We start from the raw sequence: 18774 nt of genomic DNA on the forward strand, positions 1-18774 counted from the left end.
AGGTCTGATATTTGGTATATAGGGATAACTGTAGGATACATTTATTTTTGATAAAATGTCACGTGACTTCATGACCTTTGACCTCAATTTCACTAATTTACCCATAGCCTTTCATCTTTTTTCATATCTATTTCTCTTATTGCCCCTGTGCAGTGAAATGTCTCGAAAACCCGGTCATTGCTGCTTTGCAGCTACATTTAATAATGAATTGCTTGATGAATTCATAAATGTTTTCTGCAATTTATTTCATTACTTCCAGTTGTGGTTGATACTGACAGATGGTACCATTCAACACTGATTGTTGGAGATGATCTCAGCATTGCCATTGGTTCTGAATATGATTGATACACATATGATGGATGTATCATGTTCTGCCATAGGCTACGGAAATCCAAGATGTGACAACTAGACATTTCCTGGAAGATAAAATACAATATGGAAAATAAATAAATAAATAAATAAATAAATGTATGCAACTCATAAATGACCAACTTTCATATGTCTATGTTACCCAGAGTTCTTGTTCTACATTTGAAATTAACTGATAGGTATTCAAGGAACAGAAATGTATAGCCCTAACATTGAGCTGCATATAAGTAGAATTAAATCCATAGTATGTAGTGGTTTAAGTATATCTAAGCTAATATTTACTAATTTTGCATTGATTAAAGCTAGATATGGACCATCATTTCTGTGTTTGTTTGATGTATTCAACCAATTTTGTTTCTATATTCCATGCAATTTTGTCAAATATTATCATAGAATGTCTAATGCTATGGCATAAATTTAATCAGAAACTTCCTTTTACCAACAGATATTTATGTTCTGCAACAAACTTCCTCTCCTAGAGATTTTTTTCTTGTAATGTAAAAATTATCATGAAGAAAAGGTCACTTTTCATCTGGTTGTTTTGATATTTAGTTTTTGATTCCTCAGTATGACTGTCTGATTTGTTCAAATTCTGATGAGAGTGGTATTCTTCTAGTTTGTAAATATCTGTTTTACCTTTGACTCTATCATGTGAAAAATTCACAGCATGAGAAATTGTCATAAAATTAGCATAACTCCATTTTGTACCTGAAATATATTTTTAGCTACTATAGACTATAGTCTATAGAAGCTATTGGGATGGGTATCCGTCCGGCGTCCGTCGTCAGTCTGTATGTATGTATGTATGTATGTATGTATGTATGTATGTATGTATGTATGTATGTATGTATGTATGTATGTATGTCCGTTTGTGAGGCGTCCGTCCACTCAAATATCTTGAGAACCGCAGTACTTACTGATTTGATATTTGTTGTGTAGATGAAAAATACGATTTTGAGAAACTATTTTTTTTAATTTTTTGATATTGTTGAAAATAGGCAAATTAATGCCAAAAAAGGTGTTTTTGGTAAAAAATCTTCTTCTTCATAACCGCTGGTCAGACAGCTTTGTTATTTGGTATACAGGTCCCTAGGGGTAACCCAACTTAGACTTGTTCAAATTGTGATGAAATATGCAAATGTGTATTTTTAAGGAATTTTTTTGTCATTTTTGGTCAAAATTTGACTTACATTGTATGTAATTCTTGTACTGTATAAACCCTATCAATTCACCCAAAAAAAATAATTAATATGATTTTAAATAATTGAATTAATTAGGAAATCATCAAAGCCAAAATAATTTTAGTGTAGAATTATCAGAAAGTTGAACTTTTTTTGACAGTTCATAGTGAATGCTTACCATCTTGGAGGATTAAAACATGTAAAGGCAACTTTCCTGAATCCCAACTTTGACATATTCTGAACCGTCATTTATTGTGCCCTGTATGTTATCTAAAAGAAATTGCTCAAAATAGTCAATAGAGATAGAGATAGAGATAGAGATAGAGAAAGTTCTAATTTCCATTTATGGTTGACTTGGTAAGGATAAAATAAAATTACTTTTTGAGGAAAAAAATAGAGTGGTCAATTAAGTCAAAGTGATAGGGTTTTTATGGTAAAGCTGGGCTGTATAAAGATTCCTCATGTGCTATTTATAGCAATTATGCAATCTGTGTAAACAGTGCAATGAAAGTGTAACATGATTCCTTATAATGCTTTGATGACCTTGAACTTCTTAAGTTTCAAACCTTTGTCTCTTCAGTGTGCTTTCTCTGAGTATGTACAGTCTCAACTTATTAAACAGAACTCACAATGTTAATCAAAGATATCCACCTTCTTCATCAATACATGTGTCACAAAAGGTTATTCTCTACATAACTCAACAGAGCTCTGTCAACTGTTGAGTTGCTTGTTCTTTCAAAACTGCTGGTCAGACAGCTTTAATATTTAGTTTACTTGTCCGTAGGATGACCTTAGTGAGATAATTTCATACAGTAAGGAAATACTTAATTTTGTATCCATGTCTATAGTAGCTTCAGGGACTTTGGCCCTATGTTTAAAATACCTGCTTTACCTTTGACCTTGTTGCATGAGAAATTCAGAGCCAGTCTCTCTTGTAGCCATATTTGCAAAATGTATAAAATGTATAATATTAAATAGGAAAGCTTAGACATTTATTTTTTTATATGTGTCAGTTGAAATACATTGTGATACACAAATTACTGTTAGTAAATACTTCCATTTGCATTTCAGAATCATCAAATGCAGAATGAGAAGTGAAACTGGAATCAAAATGTCTGATCATGTGTATTACATTAATTTTTCATTCCAAAGTAGTGTTTTTGTTTAAGGGCGGTAGGCAGGTAAATGTTACTTAGGTTCTCCTTAGTACGTCAATACTATCAGATCAGGGCACATCAGAAAGTTCATCGGAGATACAAAATCATTAACCAATGTTCCTCAACCTTAGCAATACAATCTAAATAATGTATATCTTTTTGATTTAGATTGTATATTTGTCCTTTTTAAGCCCATGTTGACTGGCTAGTGAAGACAAGGATTTGTAGAACACTGACAAAGTACATTATTTTATTAGCTACTATAGACTATAGTCTATAGAAGCTATTGGGATGGGTATCCGTCCGGCGTCCGTCGTCAGTCTGTATGTATGTATGTATGTATGTATGTATGTATGTATGTATGTATGTATGTATGTATGTATGTATGTCCGTTTGTGAGGCGTCCGTCCACTCAAATATCTTGAGAACCGCAGTACTTACTGATTTGATATTTGTTGTGTAGATGAAAAATATGATTTTGAGAAACTATTTTTTTTAATTTTTTGATATTGTTGAAAATAGGCAAATTAATGCCAAAAAAGGTGTTTTTGTAAAAAATCTTCTTCTTCATAACCGCTGGTCAGACAGCTTTGTTATTTGGTATACAGGTCCCTAGGGGTAACCCAACTTAGACTTGTTCAAATTGTGATGAAATATGCAAATGTGTATTTTTAAGGAATTTTTTTGTCATTTTTGGTCAAAATTTGACTTACATTGTATGTAATTCTTGTACTGTATAAACCCTATCAATTCACCCAGAAAAATAATTAATATGATTTTAAATAATTGAATTAATTAGGAAATCATCAAAGCCAAATAATTTTAGTGTAGAATTATCAGAAAGTTGAACTTTTTTTGACAGTTCATAGTGAAATGCTTACCATCTTGGAGGATTAAAACATGTAAAGGCAACTTTCCTGAATCCCAACTTTGACATATTCTGAACCGTCATTTATTGTGCCCTGTATGTTATCTAAAAGAAATTGCTCAAAATAGTCAATAGAGATAGAGATAGAGATAGAGAAAGTTCTAATTTCCATTTATGGTTGACTTGGTAAGGATAAAATAAAATTACTTTTTGAGGAAAAAAATAGAGTGGTCAATTAAAAGAGTGGTCAAAGTGATAGGGTTTTTATGGTAAAGCTGGGCTGTATAAAGATTCCTCATGTGCTATTTATAGCAATTATGCAATCTGTGTAAACAGTGCAATGAAAGTGTAACATGATTCCTTATAATGCTTTTGATGACCTTGAACTTCTTAAGTTTCAAACCTTTGTCTCTTCAGTGTGCTTTCTCTGAGTATGTACAGTCTCAACTTATTAAACAGAACTCACAATGTTAATCAAAGATATCCACCTTCTTCATCAATACATGTGTCACAAAAGGTTATTCTCTACATAACTCAACAGAGCTCTGTCAACTGTTGAGTTGCTTGTTCTTTCAAAACCGCTGGGCAGACCGCTTTAATATTTAGTTTACTTGTCCGTAGGATGACCTTAGTGAGATAATTTCATACAGTAAGGAAATACTTAATTTTGTATCCATGTCTATAGTAGCTTCAGGGACTTTGGCCCTATGTTTATGGAATGTAACAATCTTGGTTGCAGGGAAGTTCCAATTTATGGACAGAAGAATGTAACAAATATCACCAGCTGATCTTGTTGTCTGATGGGCTGAAATATGAAATATTCTAGTATTTGTAATGAACTGTAGAAAGCAGAATTTAAGCTTCCATATTATGGTTAAGAGAAAAACATATATAAATCATATATGTCTGGTGTGTATTAACCTCACAATAACCAAACCTGAAGTACAGTAAATATAAAAGGTATCCAACTGGCATATATGACATGAGTTTCAGGCAGATATCAGATTTAATACTCAAACTTGACACATTGACTCATTTGGTTTTCAATGGCAAGTATTATGTTATGTTACTTACATCAGAAATACAATAAAGCCTTTGTGTTATTGTTTTCTACTTAGTTTGAAAAGAAATTATTTTATTCATGGTCATCTGCAGGTGCCACCAACTAAGCTATTCATGCAAAAAGATGTTCGTGTGCAATTTTTCTGCGGGCGGGCAAATTTGAAAACTTATCAGCCGGCGGGGCGGGGAAGAAATTTCATTTTTTCAGTTGGTGGGGAGAAAATTTTTGACAGTGGATACCGGAAAATACGTAGAGGGAGGGGAATGCCATAGTTGATAGAACTTGTGGGGAGATTAAGCGCCTATTTTAGAGGGGGGAGGGGCTACCTAGTGGGCATCTTTGGCAATGGGGAATTTCAGTAGTGGGGTGAGGGCAGTTGGGGACCTTGTATTGCTGTGGATAGTGGGGAGCGGTCAGACCGTAGATACTGGAGGGCAGTGGGGATCAAAATTCAGTGGAGGGCATATTTTTTATATATTGCAGTGGGAGGGCAGTTACGAACAGCTCTACTTTCCCTTCCAAATTTTAGGTCAAGGTCAAAAATAAGTAAAATTGGTATGTCAGTATTCAAAACATGTTTTGTGATGATTTTGAGAAATTAATGAAATTTACCAGTTGGCAGCACCTGCATCTGGCAATCACTGTTGGATCACATTTCAAAAACAAATCACAGTGAATTGCAAGGAACCCTGGGGCATGAGTATGCTTCATAACTCATTTCAATCTGTGATGTTTCCAATAATAGTACCTGAATTCTGCTACTTGCTATCAAGAGGACTGCTGTACAGTGAATCAATCAGTCAACATGTCATGATATACTTAAGTGTAGTCAAGAGGGATGTTGACGAGGGATGTTGACTGATTGATTCAATCTACTGATAAAAGTTCTACTCTGCATGGGCCTATGGACTGAAAATGGTTTTATATGATGTAGTCAAGTGATCACGGGATTTAATTCCTTGTGTTAATGATATCATTGTGTATTTCTTGACATGGTACTCTTGTTATTGTGTATGTTTATACCTATGTAATGTACACCTTGCGAACTTTAGTTTGTAAGTACACACTGCTACACAGGATATGGCATTCAAAGAATTTTAATATGCAACAGTAATACAAAAGGAATGAACTAGCAGTGATAACCTAGCTACAGATAAGCGCAATGTCAAAAAACTAAGAAAGTTAAAACTAGGCAAAAGTACTACCGGTATGTCACAACTAAGTAAACAAAACAACTCAAAGATTGGGCGAGGGGTCTAAGTCAGTCTGCTTCCGCGGCAAAAGTTTGGGTTGCAAACTTGGGTTTGCAGACCTTTGGAAAGCCGAAAGTGAAAGTGGTTCCACCGGGCCAGTGGAGACCACCTTCTTGAGTGGGGGTACATGTAATGGACGGCCCACAATGGGAAGCAGACTAGGGGAGCCAAGGAGGAGATGGGGTTGGTGGAGGGATAGCATGGCAGACAGTCTGAATGACCTAGAATGAATGAACCTGGACCACACAGTAAGTGAGGCTACCCATAATTCTCCATGATCCGTACACAAGGAGATCACTCACTGAACTGAAGCAAATTTCTTCTGTACACAGAACAGCTCGGTCCATATTTCAAAATTCTGGCAACATAGTTCTGATAATCATAACTTTCTGATTTCTCATTGTGAATAATGAAAAGAATAACCCCTTTTCCGCGGAGGAGATAGCAATTTTGTAATTTTGTTGACATAGATTTTTGACAGCCATACACAACATTTTCAAGGAAACTAAGGGAATAAGTTGCATCTGTGTTGGCAAAAGAAAGGGTATTGATTTTTTTAATGTTCATGACAAAAGAAATTTGCATCACTGACAGGTGCTATGATGAGACCATCTCAGTTGCTGATAACTTTACCTTGACAAGTGTACAATTTTTAGCACCTTCATACATCGACTTTTTATTCAATTTACTCTTGAATTTTAAGCATAACCAATAATTTTGGAACATAGTTTTAACGAATAATCCTTAAATTAAATTCTAAGTTTCAAATTGTTCAGAAAGTGATAAAATTGAAGAAGCCTTTAGCAAATAATGTCCGAGTGCACAAATCAAGGGGAATTGTGGGTAGCCTCACTTACTGTGGACCAGGAGCTTGAAACAAGGCTGAGGTCAAGTGCCGTGTGCAAGAAAGATTGGTAGCTAGATAACGGGTTCTAAGATGTCTTCGTCAGCAATGCATAAGTGACTTCAGGACAGGTTTGTTCTGCAGGCAGCCTAGCTCTGTGGACGTACAAACTAGATTTGTGTTATCACACAATTCCTTATTTTTCTTTTGAATTTTCAGTCCCATCAATTTACACCCTTTAATTCCATCAGGTATATTCCTCTTTGTGTACTTAAGTTTCAAAGAAATTGCAATGGAAATTGAAAAAAAAAAAACCATGCCTGTCAGCCATGTGCTGGATTACAAATAAAGTGATCACAACTGTATTATCCAGAGTCAGGGTTCAAATAAATTCAGTTATGTCTTGATAAAAAGTAAAAGTTCTGCCTTGTGGCTTTAACATTGTATATGATTAGGGTGTATCAGGTTGCAAGATAAAGATGCTCATGGTCAAGCCTGACAATCTTTTTTCAGAAAAAACTGGCTGTAAAGATTAACCCTTTAAGCGCCAGTCAACTTTTGTCACCCTTATAAAATATACCTAAGTCAATTTTTGTCAGATTTTTGCCAAAATTTTGATAAAAAACTCTAGCCAATGAAATGTTATGTTCATTTGATCCAAAAATATCAGAAAAATTACAGAAAAATTAATAAAAATAGGTAGTATTTTGCACTGAAATTTTGGTGGGAAAAAATAAAGCACTCAAAGGGTAAATGCTATTGAAGAGTTTTGTTTCTGATGACAATTTCTACATGTTTACCATATTAATATTTACACGGTCATGGTTTCTTGCCAGTGACTAAAGCATCTGATGAGAAGCAGTCTACTATTGATGGGTCTGATTCATTAATGTCTGAATGACAACACTGGACATGTATGCATAAATATGAAGCAGCACACTATAATTTGCAGCTCATTTGCATATTTATAACAATAGTGCTATTGTCTCATTACCAATAGACATTGCTGTTATTATTTGTACATATGTATGCCTTAGCTAAGTCATTTATATGATTATGTAAAGTTTGTATAAATCAGTTCAGGTATGTCTTAAAAAAATCTCTGGCCAGGAAAAGTCATGGTGGAAAGGCTCCCTCGGCTATATTGGATTAAGGTAGTACGCTACCATTCTATATAGGAGAGCGCCCTCTTTTGTCCAGAAGATGCACATGTTCCTTTTAGACTACCTAACCTGGTGAGCGTGAATAACAGGACAAAATGGTAAAGATCATGCTAGTGACCTTATAATATTTCTTTCAGAGGTTTTTATGAATCAAACAACCAAAATTATATTTTTGCACTGAAAAATCGACAGTTATTTTTATTTTGAAAGATCAGTAGAGAATTATTAACAATTGTAGCTCTGACATAATATCAGTAAGCTACAGGGTCGAATCTCAGGTCTAACAAAATTCACCTTTTTTCGTCACTTTTTGCTGTTTATTAAGAAAATTTGCGCTGTGACCCAAACTTTTTTTGCTTCTAAATCAAAGAACACTGTCTGTTTGATAGATATTGCTGTACTTTTTAACATTTTGAAAATTATTTTGTGCATTTATATGAAGTTTCTATTTTTAAAAAGACTAATTTTACAGTTAAATGATAAATTTAGGGTGTAATATTTATTTTTAAGACAAGACCTCACAAATTGTAGTTGATTGCCCTAATTCCGCTATCCTGGCAATGCAAAAATGTGGTATGCACACTGGGATTTGTTAATCGTTTGCGATAAAATAAAGATTCTGCTGGTAAGTGCAAATTTCGCAAAATGGGAGATTTAGTAGTTTTCTGTCAATTTTGGCATGTGTTTTTTCAAAAATTTTGCATGGGTACCCCATATTTTTTTCATATCTTTGCAATGTACACATAAAGATTATTTGAGAAAAGTCAACTTCAAGAATGTCCCAACAGATTTTGGAATGGTAGCATACCTCCTTAAACGTCAAAAAATGAATAGGCATTTAGTACAACAGTCTGTACACTATGCACACTCCAACAGTGGCGGCGCTCTCACTTCCGTTTCACTTCTGCGGGAGCAGAAGTGAAACGGAAGTGAGAGCGCCGCCACTGTTTGGAGTCTGTACACTATGTTGACTTTAACGTGCAAAATCTGTGGCGGCATGTATTTGGGACGACTTGAGAGAGATCAACAAACAGACATTGTACTGGTGTTGGTGTTGGAAAAAGATGCTGTCTTGGATGAATGTTTCATGCTAGATACAACCAGTGATTTACTGGTGGTGTGTCAATCTTGTCTTTCTGTTTGAAGTACTGTGAGCATTAGGAACAGATGTTCAAATTCTCAAATTTTTAAAATAATTTTGTAAGCTGCAGCTTACATAGGCTAATTTTGAAGCTCTCATTCTTGTGAAAATCAAGTCAAAGTTTTCCTTAGTTAACCATTAAAAAGACAAACTTGGCCATTTTTCATGAATTTTGTTTGATACCAGATACTATTTATTTTGTTTGACATGTTCAAAGATAATGGATGGGTGACCATGCATATATTGGACCCTGGTTTTAGACACAATACACGAAACCATCGCAAAAATGAATTAATGGCCATGACCATTATTTCATTTTCGCAATGGTTTCATTTGACTAAAACCAGGGTCAAATATATGCATTATCACCCATTTATTCAGTATCTTTCAACATGTCAAAAAATATAAGAAGTATCTTGCATCAAACAAAATTCATGAAAAATGGACGACTTTGTCCCATTAACGGTTGAGAAACTCTCTACTCTCTATGAGTTAACAAGGTGTGTGGCCGTTTTGAATTTCAAATGTCAGAAAATTTCAGGTAATTTGATCCATAATACAAAAATTTGCACCTTGACCCCGGATTGTTCTCATGATTTTGAGAAAGAATGATTGGAAGTTTCCCTGAAGAAAGTTTGAGCAGAAGTTTTGACAACTATTGCCTTTGTATTGATATATTCAATGGCCTCTTAATTTCAATATTGACTTAAGCAAGGGTGTTGTTGGTTTTTTCAGCAATGTTAGAGGGCGTGATCACATTCAGACAAGGCAAGGACAGAGTGATGTTAGATAAGCTTCATATCCTTGCTGAAATTACACCACCACGATCCATTTGGCCTTTTGCTTCTTTGTCCATTCTGCAAGTACATCTGATGAAGGAGACTGTCGTCTCCGAAAGCTAATGTCATACTAAAAAAGTTGATCTACAGTGTGCTACCCTCAACAATATTCACAAGATTTAGTCAAGATCAACATGGCTCTATTGAATCTTTACCAAGTTTTTTTGAGAAAATGAAGCACATTCACCTGTTTGATAATGCCAGAATTTAATTCAATAAGGCATTAGCAACTACACTTTATGGAAAGTTTGTACATCTCATGAAATACCAAGAGAGTTTATTGTATACATAGGTAAGCAAAAAATAACCTCTAAACAATACAGTGTGACCAAATAAATTAAAAAAGTATCATATTGTCAAGGACACTTCGCTCCCATTTTGAGCACTTGTGATGATTTTGCATGTACATTTGAAAAAGGGAGCTAACAGTGTATTACCATGTGGCAATATGATGTTTTGTCAAACTGTCTTCAGATATAATTGTGTGTAACAAGTACATGTACATGCCCATGATTAGACTACCAACTCTTTCTATCTGTATTTACAAGACTTTATGAAATCTTATATCAACTGTCATGATGTGGGTCTTGGTTTTAGAATCAGTTTTCCAGTCTGCAAGAAAAAAAATGTAAATGACAGTCATTAAAGATGTAGTCTATGCAGTTCATTGTATTTACAACTACAGAACTAATACTTTGGTCCAACGGAGTTTACAAAAACAACTGATAACTAGAAAGCATTTGCAAGCAAAAGCGAAGTTCCAGAGACCAGAGCAGCGGAAGAAAAGAGAATGTGTGACAAAGATTGGTGCAGAATGAAAGTGCTTGGGATTTTAATATGCAAGCACGTACCTATAGTGAGGGCTGATAGCGGTAACAACAGAATACAACTAAAAGCAAGGCAGTCCAGGGAACTACAGTACACAGATTACAAATGCCTACATGTATGGTAAAATCGCAACAGATACATACGGGGCGACAATGCACGGAAATGTATATCACACGAGAGGAGACATCGGACCTAGGCCGGTGAACTTGAAAACCGAGGCCACATGCATTTTCATTTGATTAAAAGCAATTAACGCTTCATCTGTTAAGAGTTTTTACCACTGACTGACTAAAACAATTTCATTGCTATGTCGCTGTTTTCACAAGATACTGACCGTTTGATCTTGGAAAGTTGAGTTGCTTTTAGGTGCAGCCAACGCATGCCGGTGCGGTGACAGACAGTTCACTATGCTATGCCTAGCTCTGCATGGCAGGGCTGTGTGTTACCGGCGTTAAACAGCCTCCCACCACAGCCCTGCAGACTGATATAGAAAAACCCGCTGGTGGCTCCTCAGAAATACGGCGGGCAGTTTCTCCGCCGAAAACAGCCAATTTTGAATCCAAAACTTGCATTGATCATCGTTTTCGAGCAAACCCACCTCGCCTAGGTACACGATGTGCCCAGCCGCACTTGTAAACTTACACAAAGCCTACTTTTCTCTCTCTATGCAAGGGAAGCGGTCGTATTCGCCGCCATTGTTAATATCATTCAACTCTAAACCATATGGAAGGCGTATGACGTAAACAGAATAGCGCCACTTACGGCAAGTATTTAGAGAAAAATAAAAAGCAAAAAGCAACAAAAACAAAGCGAAAGAAAGCTAGAATTATTAATAGCTGAACGCAATATGATAGTTGTGCAATGCAAAATAAAAAATAAATAAATAAACAAACAAGAAATGCCCGTTAAACCCGTCTGAGGTGAGCGATGACGTCATAAGCGTGTTGCAATGCATTCTGGGTAATGAAGGTAAAATTTGTGTATAGCATGTTCTATGGTAGTAATACCGGAAATAGAGAAAGAAAGAAAGAAAGACAGAAAGAAAGAAGGAAAGTGAGCAAAAACTAACAGTTCCAGAGCTGGTCTCTGGAACTAATAACAGGAGAGATGTAAATTTTCTTGCTGGGTAATTCATGACTTACTTATTTTCTTAAACTTGTTTGAGAAATGGTATACTTGCATTTTATAGGATACTTAGTTTTTCAAATTGGAAATATCTTTTATTCAGTAATCAAGTCTATAGTCTGTAAAGAAGATAGTAAGTCTTCAATTAACCCTTTGAGCGCTGTAATTTTCTCCCGCCAAAATTTTAGTGCAACATTTTACCAATGTTCATGAATTTTTCTGTAACTTTTTGATAATTTTGGACCAACTGGACCTCACATTTCATTAGCTACAGTTTTTTCTCAAAATTTTGGCAAAAATCTGAGAAAAATTGACAGGGGTTTATTTTATAAAGGAGACAAAAATACACTTTGGCGCTCAAAGGGTTAAGTAAGACAATCTCTTTCACAGTGATGTACTCTCCACATGGAGTCAAGGGCTGGCTCTTCAATATCATGTACGTATCATTTATTTCTCTTCCATCTTTTATACAATGCAAGATCCGAGGTACATGAATATTCTGCATTGATTAAGGTCATTAGCATAGAATTTTAATACCGAAACAATGCTCATTAATGTAATCTGCATATTTGAATATCATTATACCTTGCATGTTGCACTAATAGCAATCTTTGAGCAATGATGTGCCCATACATTCAAAGAAATGCAATATATACACACATACACACACACATATATATATATATGTATATATATGCACACACACACAAACATATAAGTGGAAGCTTTTTATGACTGATTTATCGAAAGGTATGAAATACCAAACGTCCTTGCATATTTGCACAAATGAAAGGTAAAAATAATTGGAAGAAATTAAGAATCTATCAAACTGGAGATTTGCTGACACTATTGTAATACTTACATCATCACAGGACATGTTGTAATCAGCAAGAACTGTTCTTACTCGAGCAGTTATTCTGAAACAATGGTCAAGGTTAATACTCTGCTGAAGGAATTGAGTACTTAATCTGTATAATTATATTGAACTTGAAGAGCATACACAAACCTCAAAGGAGATGGCCAATCTTCTTTGAAATAGTAAACAAAAGAAATTATTAGGAGTATGTTGCACTTTACAAAGCAGAAGTGTGATAATGTGCTTGATTGTGTTTATATAGTGACAATGTGCTTGATTGTGTTTGTTTTCTGTGAAACTGTATAGCATGCAAGGATATGTATGAGTCATTTCAGGCTACAAGAATTCTGCTTGTCAAGATGTATAGGTATAATGGTAAAAGGATTTTCTTGGATGAATTCCATTGATAAAACCTTGTAAAGTGGGAAGGGATACCCTGTAACATCCTAAATTTTATGCTTACCTAAGGCTCATCAAAACAACTGACACCGTACTGCTTTTTCTGTAAACATACACATAATGTCAAGATAGGAGAATGTGGTTAAGATATGTCCATAGTATGGCTCTGTACAAAGAAAATATTATTAAACATGTACTGGTGAATTGCTGAGAGCAATGCCTGCCATATTGGATCAGACTACAAAGTAATGTGACACATACATAGCTACCATAACTATACTTTGCTCCTGTGCATTTCTGTGTAGTTTTCAAACATTTTGAATTAGTTATGCAGCAGCTCTATTGTGCACTTTGTAACATAAACAAGTGTATTCATTTATGCTCAATATGTCACCTCTAAAACATCAGTCCAAACAGGTCAGTGCAATGGGAACTATAGCTACACATGCTCCTGCTATTCACTCATTTTCCACTGTTATTGATCTCTGCTTCAGAAAACAAAACTAGTCATTTTCAAAAGATAAAATTTCAAACCAAAACAATGTCTTTCTTTTCTTGGTGTAACTTGAGAGCAGAGGAGCATACACAATCAAGCACATACAAGTGACCATATCAAAACCCAGATGTAAACATTTTGATGTTTATCAACATTCTGATTGCAAGGATACATTGATGGTGCAACAACTCTTTTATGAATTCCAACCAAAAATAGAACTATTAATGTAATGCAGCTTATTGTGAAAAATTGATGGTTCCACAAGGACTGAATAAATGCAACCTGCAAAGGAAAAATGAAGAGTTGTCATCTGATAATGCAGTTGCTTTTGTGAAAGCTTCATAAGGTCTTCATTAATACTAATTTATGGTACAGTTATTGCTGTGCAGAACTGAAAAAATAAACAATGACTACCAGCAATTAGAAATCTGACTGCCATATGACATGTGAACATGACAGGAGATTTGATAATACCCTGTTCATGTATATAGAAATCGGTTGTTTTCATGTGGAGATTATAATGAACCATACAGCCTATGAAACGTGATACTGGTAGCACAAATTTGAGAATTTTCTCAAAGAAGTCTTTCCATAGCCATTGTAATTGCCACAAAATATTTACAACTATTTGACAGATTTGATTGGATGATATGACAGAACCCTATGGTGCAAGAATGCTGTATTCAGGGTGTTTGCACAAGTGATTGTGGTGCATTCTGGTATTATCCCCGCAAGAGTGTGCAGAATATACAAGCCTGAGTACAAGTACTCAGAGAGTAGAGTTCACTCGCACTCTCTCTTTTTTATATACATGTTTATCTTGTAAAAACACAAAAAAATGATGTTCTATACAATGTCTGAAGTTTTTTGCACAGTGAAATATAATAAGTTCCTGTTTTAAATTAGGCTTCACAGGCTAAGTCAAGGCACAAAGAACAATATGAAACAAAGCAAATAATAATAGTCATTAAATTAAAGGTTTGCAATAAACAGGGTCTTGAAAATGCTTATTTCCCTACAAAGAGGTCTGAAAATAAATGTTAGTAAACAAGTCATCGCTGATGACACAGTCCCAACTGGATTATGGTGTATGAATCATAGTGATTGAATTACATGCTTGGTAGCTTCATTACAGGGGAGAGGGGTGAATTTGTTAAATGTTGGGAAATCACATGATAGCGGTTTGTGGGGGGGTCATGTTTGTGTACTTGGGACAGTAAAGTTATGGCTGTTGGTGTTTTCCATGGCAAGATCAATAGTTACATTTATAAACTTCGGCAGCCATAATGGATTACATCGCATCATTAATTAAAGGTATACAGTCACCTGTAATCTAAATATGCCCATATATGGTCAAGGGGGCGCTCCTTGATATTCAAAATGCCCATGTGAGGGCGCTGTTTTTAAAAAGCAGCCACCTGCTTTAAAATCTGTGATGGGTTAGAATTTCTCTTTCCATGGTAACTGTGGCAAAATTGGAACAGGTGACAGTATACCTTTAATTGATATGCACATGCACACTACAATACAATGTCTGTGTGCCAAGTTTGAACGAAATCTGTTCAGGGATTTGTGAGTTATGGTTCAAAAACATGAAAAAATCACAATATAATGGCTGCCCGGCAGTCATATTGGATCGTATCATGAAATAAATTGACGTGCATATATATGCTATGGTCCTTTATCTGTGTACAACATTGAACGAAATCGGTTCAGGGATAGTTGAGTTATGGTTAAAAAAATGAAAAAAATTGCAACAAAATGGTTGCCCTGTGGCCATATTGGATCATATCACAAAATAAATTGATGTGCATATATATGTCACAGTACTTTATCTGTGTACCAACAGTGAACGAAAACGATTCAGGGATAGTTGAGTTATGGTTCAAAAACATGATAAAATCGCAACAAAATGGCAGTCTGGTGGCCATATTGGATCGTATCGCAAAATAAAATTTATGTACATATGTATGCCACAGTATTTTATCCTTGCACAAAGTTTGAAAAAAAATCGGCTCAGGGGTTACAGCGAAACAGCTGCTGATGGACGGACGGACAGACGGATGGACAGGACCCAATCTATAAGTCCCCGCTGGACTGCGTCCGTGGGGACTAAAATAAAAAGCAATACAGTTGAATTATTCTATCACAAAAGAGCTGGAACCTAATGGAAGAATCCATAAAGGAAGGGAATAAAGAATAAGGGGAATAACTGAATTCTCACAATATCATAACCTTGGAAAATAAATCTCCTTGCTGCAATACAAATGGGCACTTTTCTGTGTGATGTTTAGCATTCATGAAATCTTCCATGCCTAAAGTTTTTTCTCCTGTGAAGTACTACTGCTTGCCAATTACAGTTTTTGATTTGCTTACAAAATACAAACAAATGTAATTCCAGGTACGTTGACATTAAATCATGACAGATTGTATCACACCTGAAGAATGGTGGGCCGAATCTCCTATATGACACAATAAGATTTTTAGGGGGCCCAATCTAGTTTTGTGAAGCAACTAGATTCACTAGGATTGTCAAATTATGCAGTTTGAGCTCAGATATCTTTAGTTCTTCCACAAAGGCACCAGCACACATGCACTGGTAGTAGAATGAAGGAACACCACTCTATATTGCATTGCATTGTAGGGAGTAGGGAGAATAAATCTGTTATACATTTGCTGATTCCTTATACAAGCTGAACTATAGCTTAATAGTCTGCTAATCCTATAATTCTTCTTTCTCATGGCATGCCTCCTTTCCAAAATAAAAAAAATTCACAAAACTGATTCTAACGATTATCAATATTCACAACATAGCAATGGCATTCAATAACTCCACAATAAAGAACATATACGAATGTAATACGACTTCATGTGTTCTCATAAAATGGGTAACATATTGTGCAAGAGACTGGTCTTACTTGAGAGGTCATTGGATCAAACAGCCATCTCCAGGCTCCGGTTGCTGTACACACAGATACAACTATCAAAATAACTGTAAGTACAAGTTAAAACAGAATTGTTAGTTCCTTGTGAAAGCATAGACAGTTGAGAAACTTTCTTGACTGTCTATTGTGAAAGTTAATATGATTTTATGTACATAAAACAGATTGCAGACTGATTGACAAAACAAAAATTGTAATTAAATTGTAGTCTCAAAAAAATATACAAAAGGCTGAGGTTGGTCCCATTCAATCTTCTAATGTGATAGTCATGTTTCACTTGCAACTTCACTGAATCCTAATAGATTACAGTGGTGTAAAATATTTCAAAATAGTGTCAATGATCCTGAGCTCTTATTTTGATCACAATCTGTGAACTGTATCTGTACTGAGTACTAAGCAAATCCCTTCTTTTAATAAAATAAGAAAATACTCATTAAAAATACAAAATTGAAGATACTGCCATGAAATTATTGTAATGTACAAAACTTCACCAACGGTAAGTACAAATTGGAAATCAGAGCAATCTGACCAGTAGTTTCCAAGTTCTAAGAGTTTTAACATTTTCACATTTTTCCGTCTTGTTTCAATGTTTGCATAGCTTTGGGACCAGCACTTTCATTTGACGAATGGGGACTCTTTAATCTATCAGGCATCTCAACATGCAATATCAAGGTGATTGAACAGCAGTTTTTAAGATGCAGTGGAATACACTTAGATCAGGAGCCAGAAATAGTCACAGTGGTTGTGAATACTCCATTCAGGGGATTGTCAAGACTTGGCAACTTTCTATTTTGAAAATGCTTCTTTCATTGAGTGTCTGTGGTGACAGAAAACAACTTACAACACTAACCATCACCATAGAAACATGGACACTATTAAAAGGAGGTACTCACTGCGACATCTTCTTGTGGCAGGTCCTAAAAATGCAATATATTCTGTCAAACGTCGTTCAAAAGCTTTCAGATCTGCAAGCAAATATTGCAAATTAAAATTAAATTGAGACACTGAATCAACATAAAATGGATACTATGGAGTATTACCATTATTGGTTAGGGTAGCACACTTTGATCAACTGTATTGCTGTGGCATTAGCTTTAGAAGACAACAGTCTTCTTCATCAGATGCACTTGCAGAATGGCAATTAAAAGAATCACTAAGCCAAATGTATTGTTGGTCATGGACAATACCAAAGGAAGGTGTTGAAATAAAACAACAGCAAAACAGTTGATCAAAGTGTGCTACTCTACCCGATATACTTAAACTTATTATGGTGTATTACTAAATTCACATGCAGGTATGATAGTTTTCACCCCAAGTGACCCCTGTTGTGTATGTGTACACTTGATTGTGATTCAGCGAATAGACAATATTGACGTCCGGACGGAAGATCGTGCAGGCGCCGTGTACTGTTCACAGAGTATCGTGGAGAAACGCGCCAACCTGTGATCAGCTACTTTCGTATCTGTGTAGGGGAGGTTTGTATATTGATCTTACCTTCTGTCTGTTCCAACGACATTTTGTTAGTAATGCTTCAACAAAACAGACGAACTTCGGGGATATAATCGTGCCTGCTACACTCTACGTACACTTGTAAAACGATACTTCCGCAAAATGCCCTCAATTTTTGCCGTCGTAACAGTTGTCCGATCCCATTGGTCAAAGCTCCATATGCAGCCGAAAGGTGAACCAATTGTAAATTAGCTTTCTTACGGATCGTTCTCGTTTTGAACGAGATTAAAGAAATCTCGAGAAACTAATCGCGTGTGTGCACCGTCCTCTGCACACGCCGCTGGCGAAGCTTGCAAAGGGCCAAAATACATTCTGCGAACAGTAACCAAATTATCAACTCATCGGGTAAGTTTCAAAAATATACTTTTACGCTCTGCACAATTAAACAAGGATAAGACCCGATCAGAAAACGCAGTTAAACAGTTTTCTGCTAGTACTACATGATACCTTCAACTTCAAGATCCCTGGTTTGAACAATGGCGACCAGTGGAGACGCGCATGTGTGAGTTGTCAAACCTTTGGATCGGTTGATTCTAACTATAACGAGTTTCCTGATACCAATATCTGATACTCTAACCCTAAACTCAGAAAGACTCCCTTTGAAAGGATTTTTTATCTATCTCCAATTTTTACTTGCCCTGACGGAAATCCAGGAAAGTGTCCGACACGACGTAAAAATTGATAATTTCCGTGCGATGGGGCAACAACGTTACAGTAGTGTTATGTTGAAGAGAAAGGCCA

General features: G+C 35.6%; 3 protein-coding genes across 5 annotated transcripts in view; 2 read left to right on the top strand and 1 right to left on the bottom strand.

Annotated features, from left to right (window-relative positions):
• The window catches only part of LOC139117753 (bifunctional arginine demethylase and lysyl-hydroxylase JMJD6-like), a 34084-nt gene extending 29396 nt beyond the window's left edge, over positions 1–4688 (top strand). The window contains exon 4 of the mRNA XM_070681015.1: positions 260–4688. Coding sequence (XP_070537116.1) covers positions 260–345 — 86 coding nt within the window. The 3' untranslated portion in view covers positions 346–4688. The remainder of the gene's footprint in view (positions 1–259) is intronic.
• Positions 4689–10060: 5372 nt separating this feature from the next.
• LOC139117755 (nuclear envelope phosphatase-regulatory subunit 1-like) lies at positions 10061–18178 on the bottom strand. Its single transcript, XM_070681019.1, has 6 exons — positions 18019–18178; positions 17418–17489; positions 16501–16574; positions 13755–13864; positions 12694–12748; positions 10061–10490 (listed from the first exon to the last, which is right to left on the bottom strand). Exons 1-6 carry the CDS (start codon positions 18038–18040, stop codon positions 10452–10454), a joined length of 372 nt encoding a protein of 123 aa, XP_070537120.1. The 5' UTR covers positions 18041–18178; the 3' UTR covers positions 10061–10451.
• A 64-nt stretch (positions 18179–18242) lies between these two features.
• The window catches only part of LOC139117749 (nuclear receptor coactivator 5-like), a 57065-nt gene continuing 56533 nt past the window's right edge, over positions 18243–18774 (top strand). Inside the window, exon 1 of one of the 3 annotated variants that reach the window (XM_070681003.1) lies at positions 18243–18378. The gene's annotated coding sequence lies outside the window, so the exon portion shown is untranslated. The remainder of the gene's footprint in view (positions 18379–18774) is intronic. The other 2 variants (XM_070681004.1, XM_070681005.1) reach the window with 2 other exon arrangements.

Source organism: Ptychodera flava, chromosome 18 (assembly GCF_041260155.1).
Source record: "Ptychodera flava strain L36383 chromosome 18, AS_Pfla_20210202, whole genome shotgun sequence".
Lineage (NCBI taxonomy): Eukaryota > Metazoa > Hemichordata > Enteropneusta > Ptychoderidae > Ptychodera > Ptychodera flava.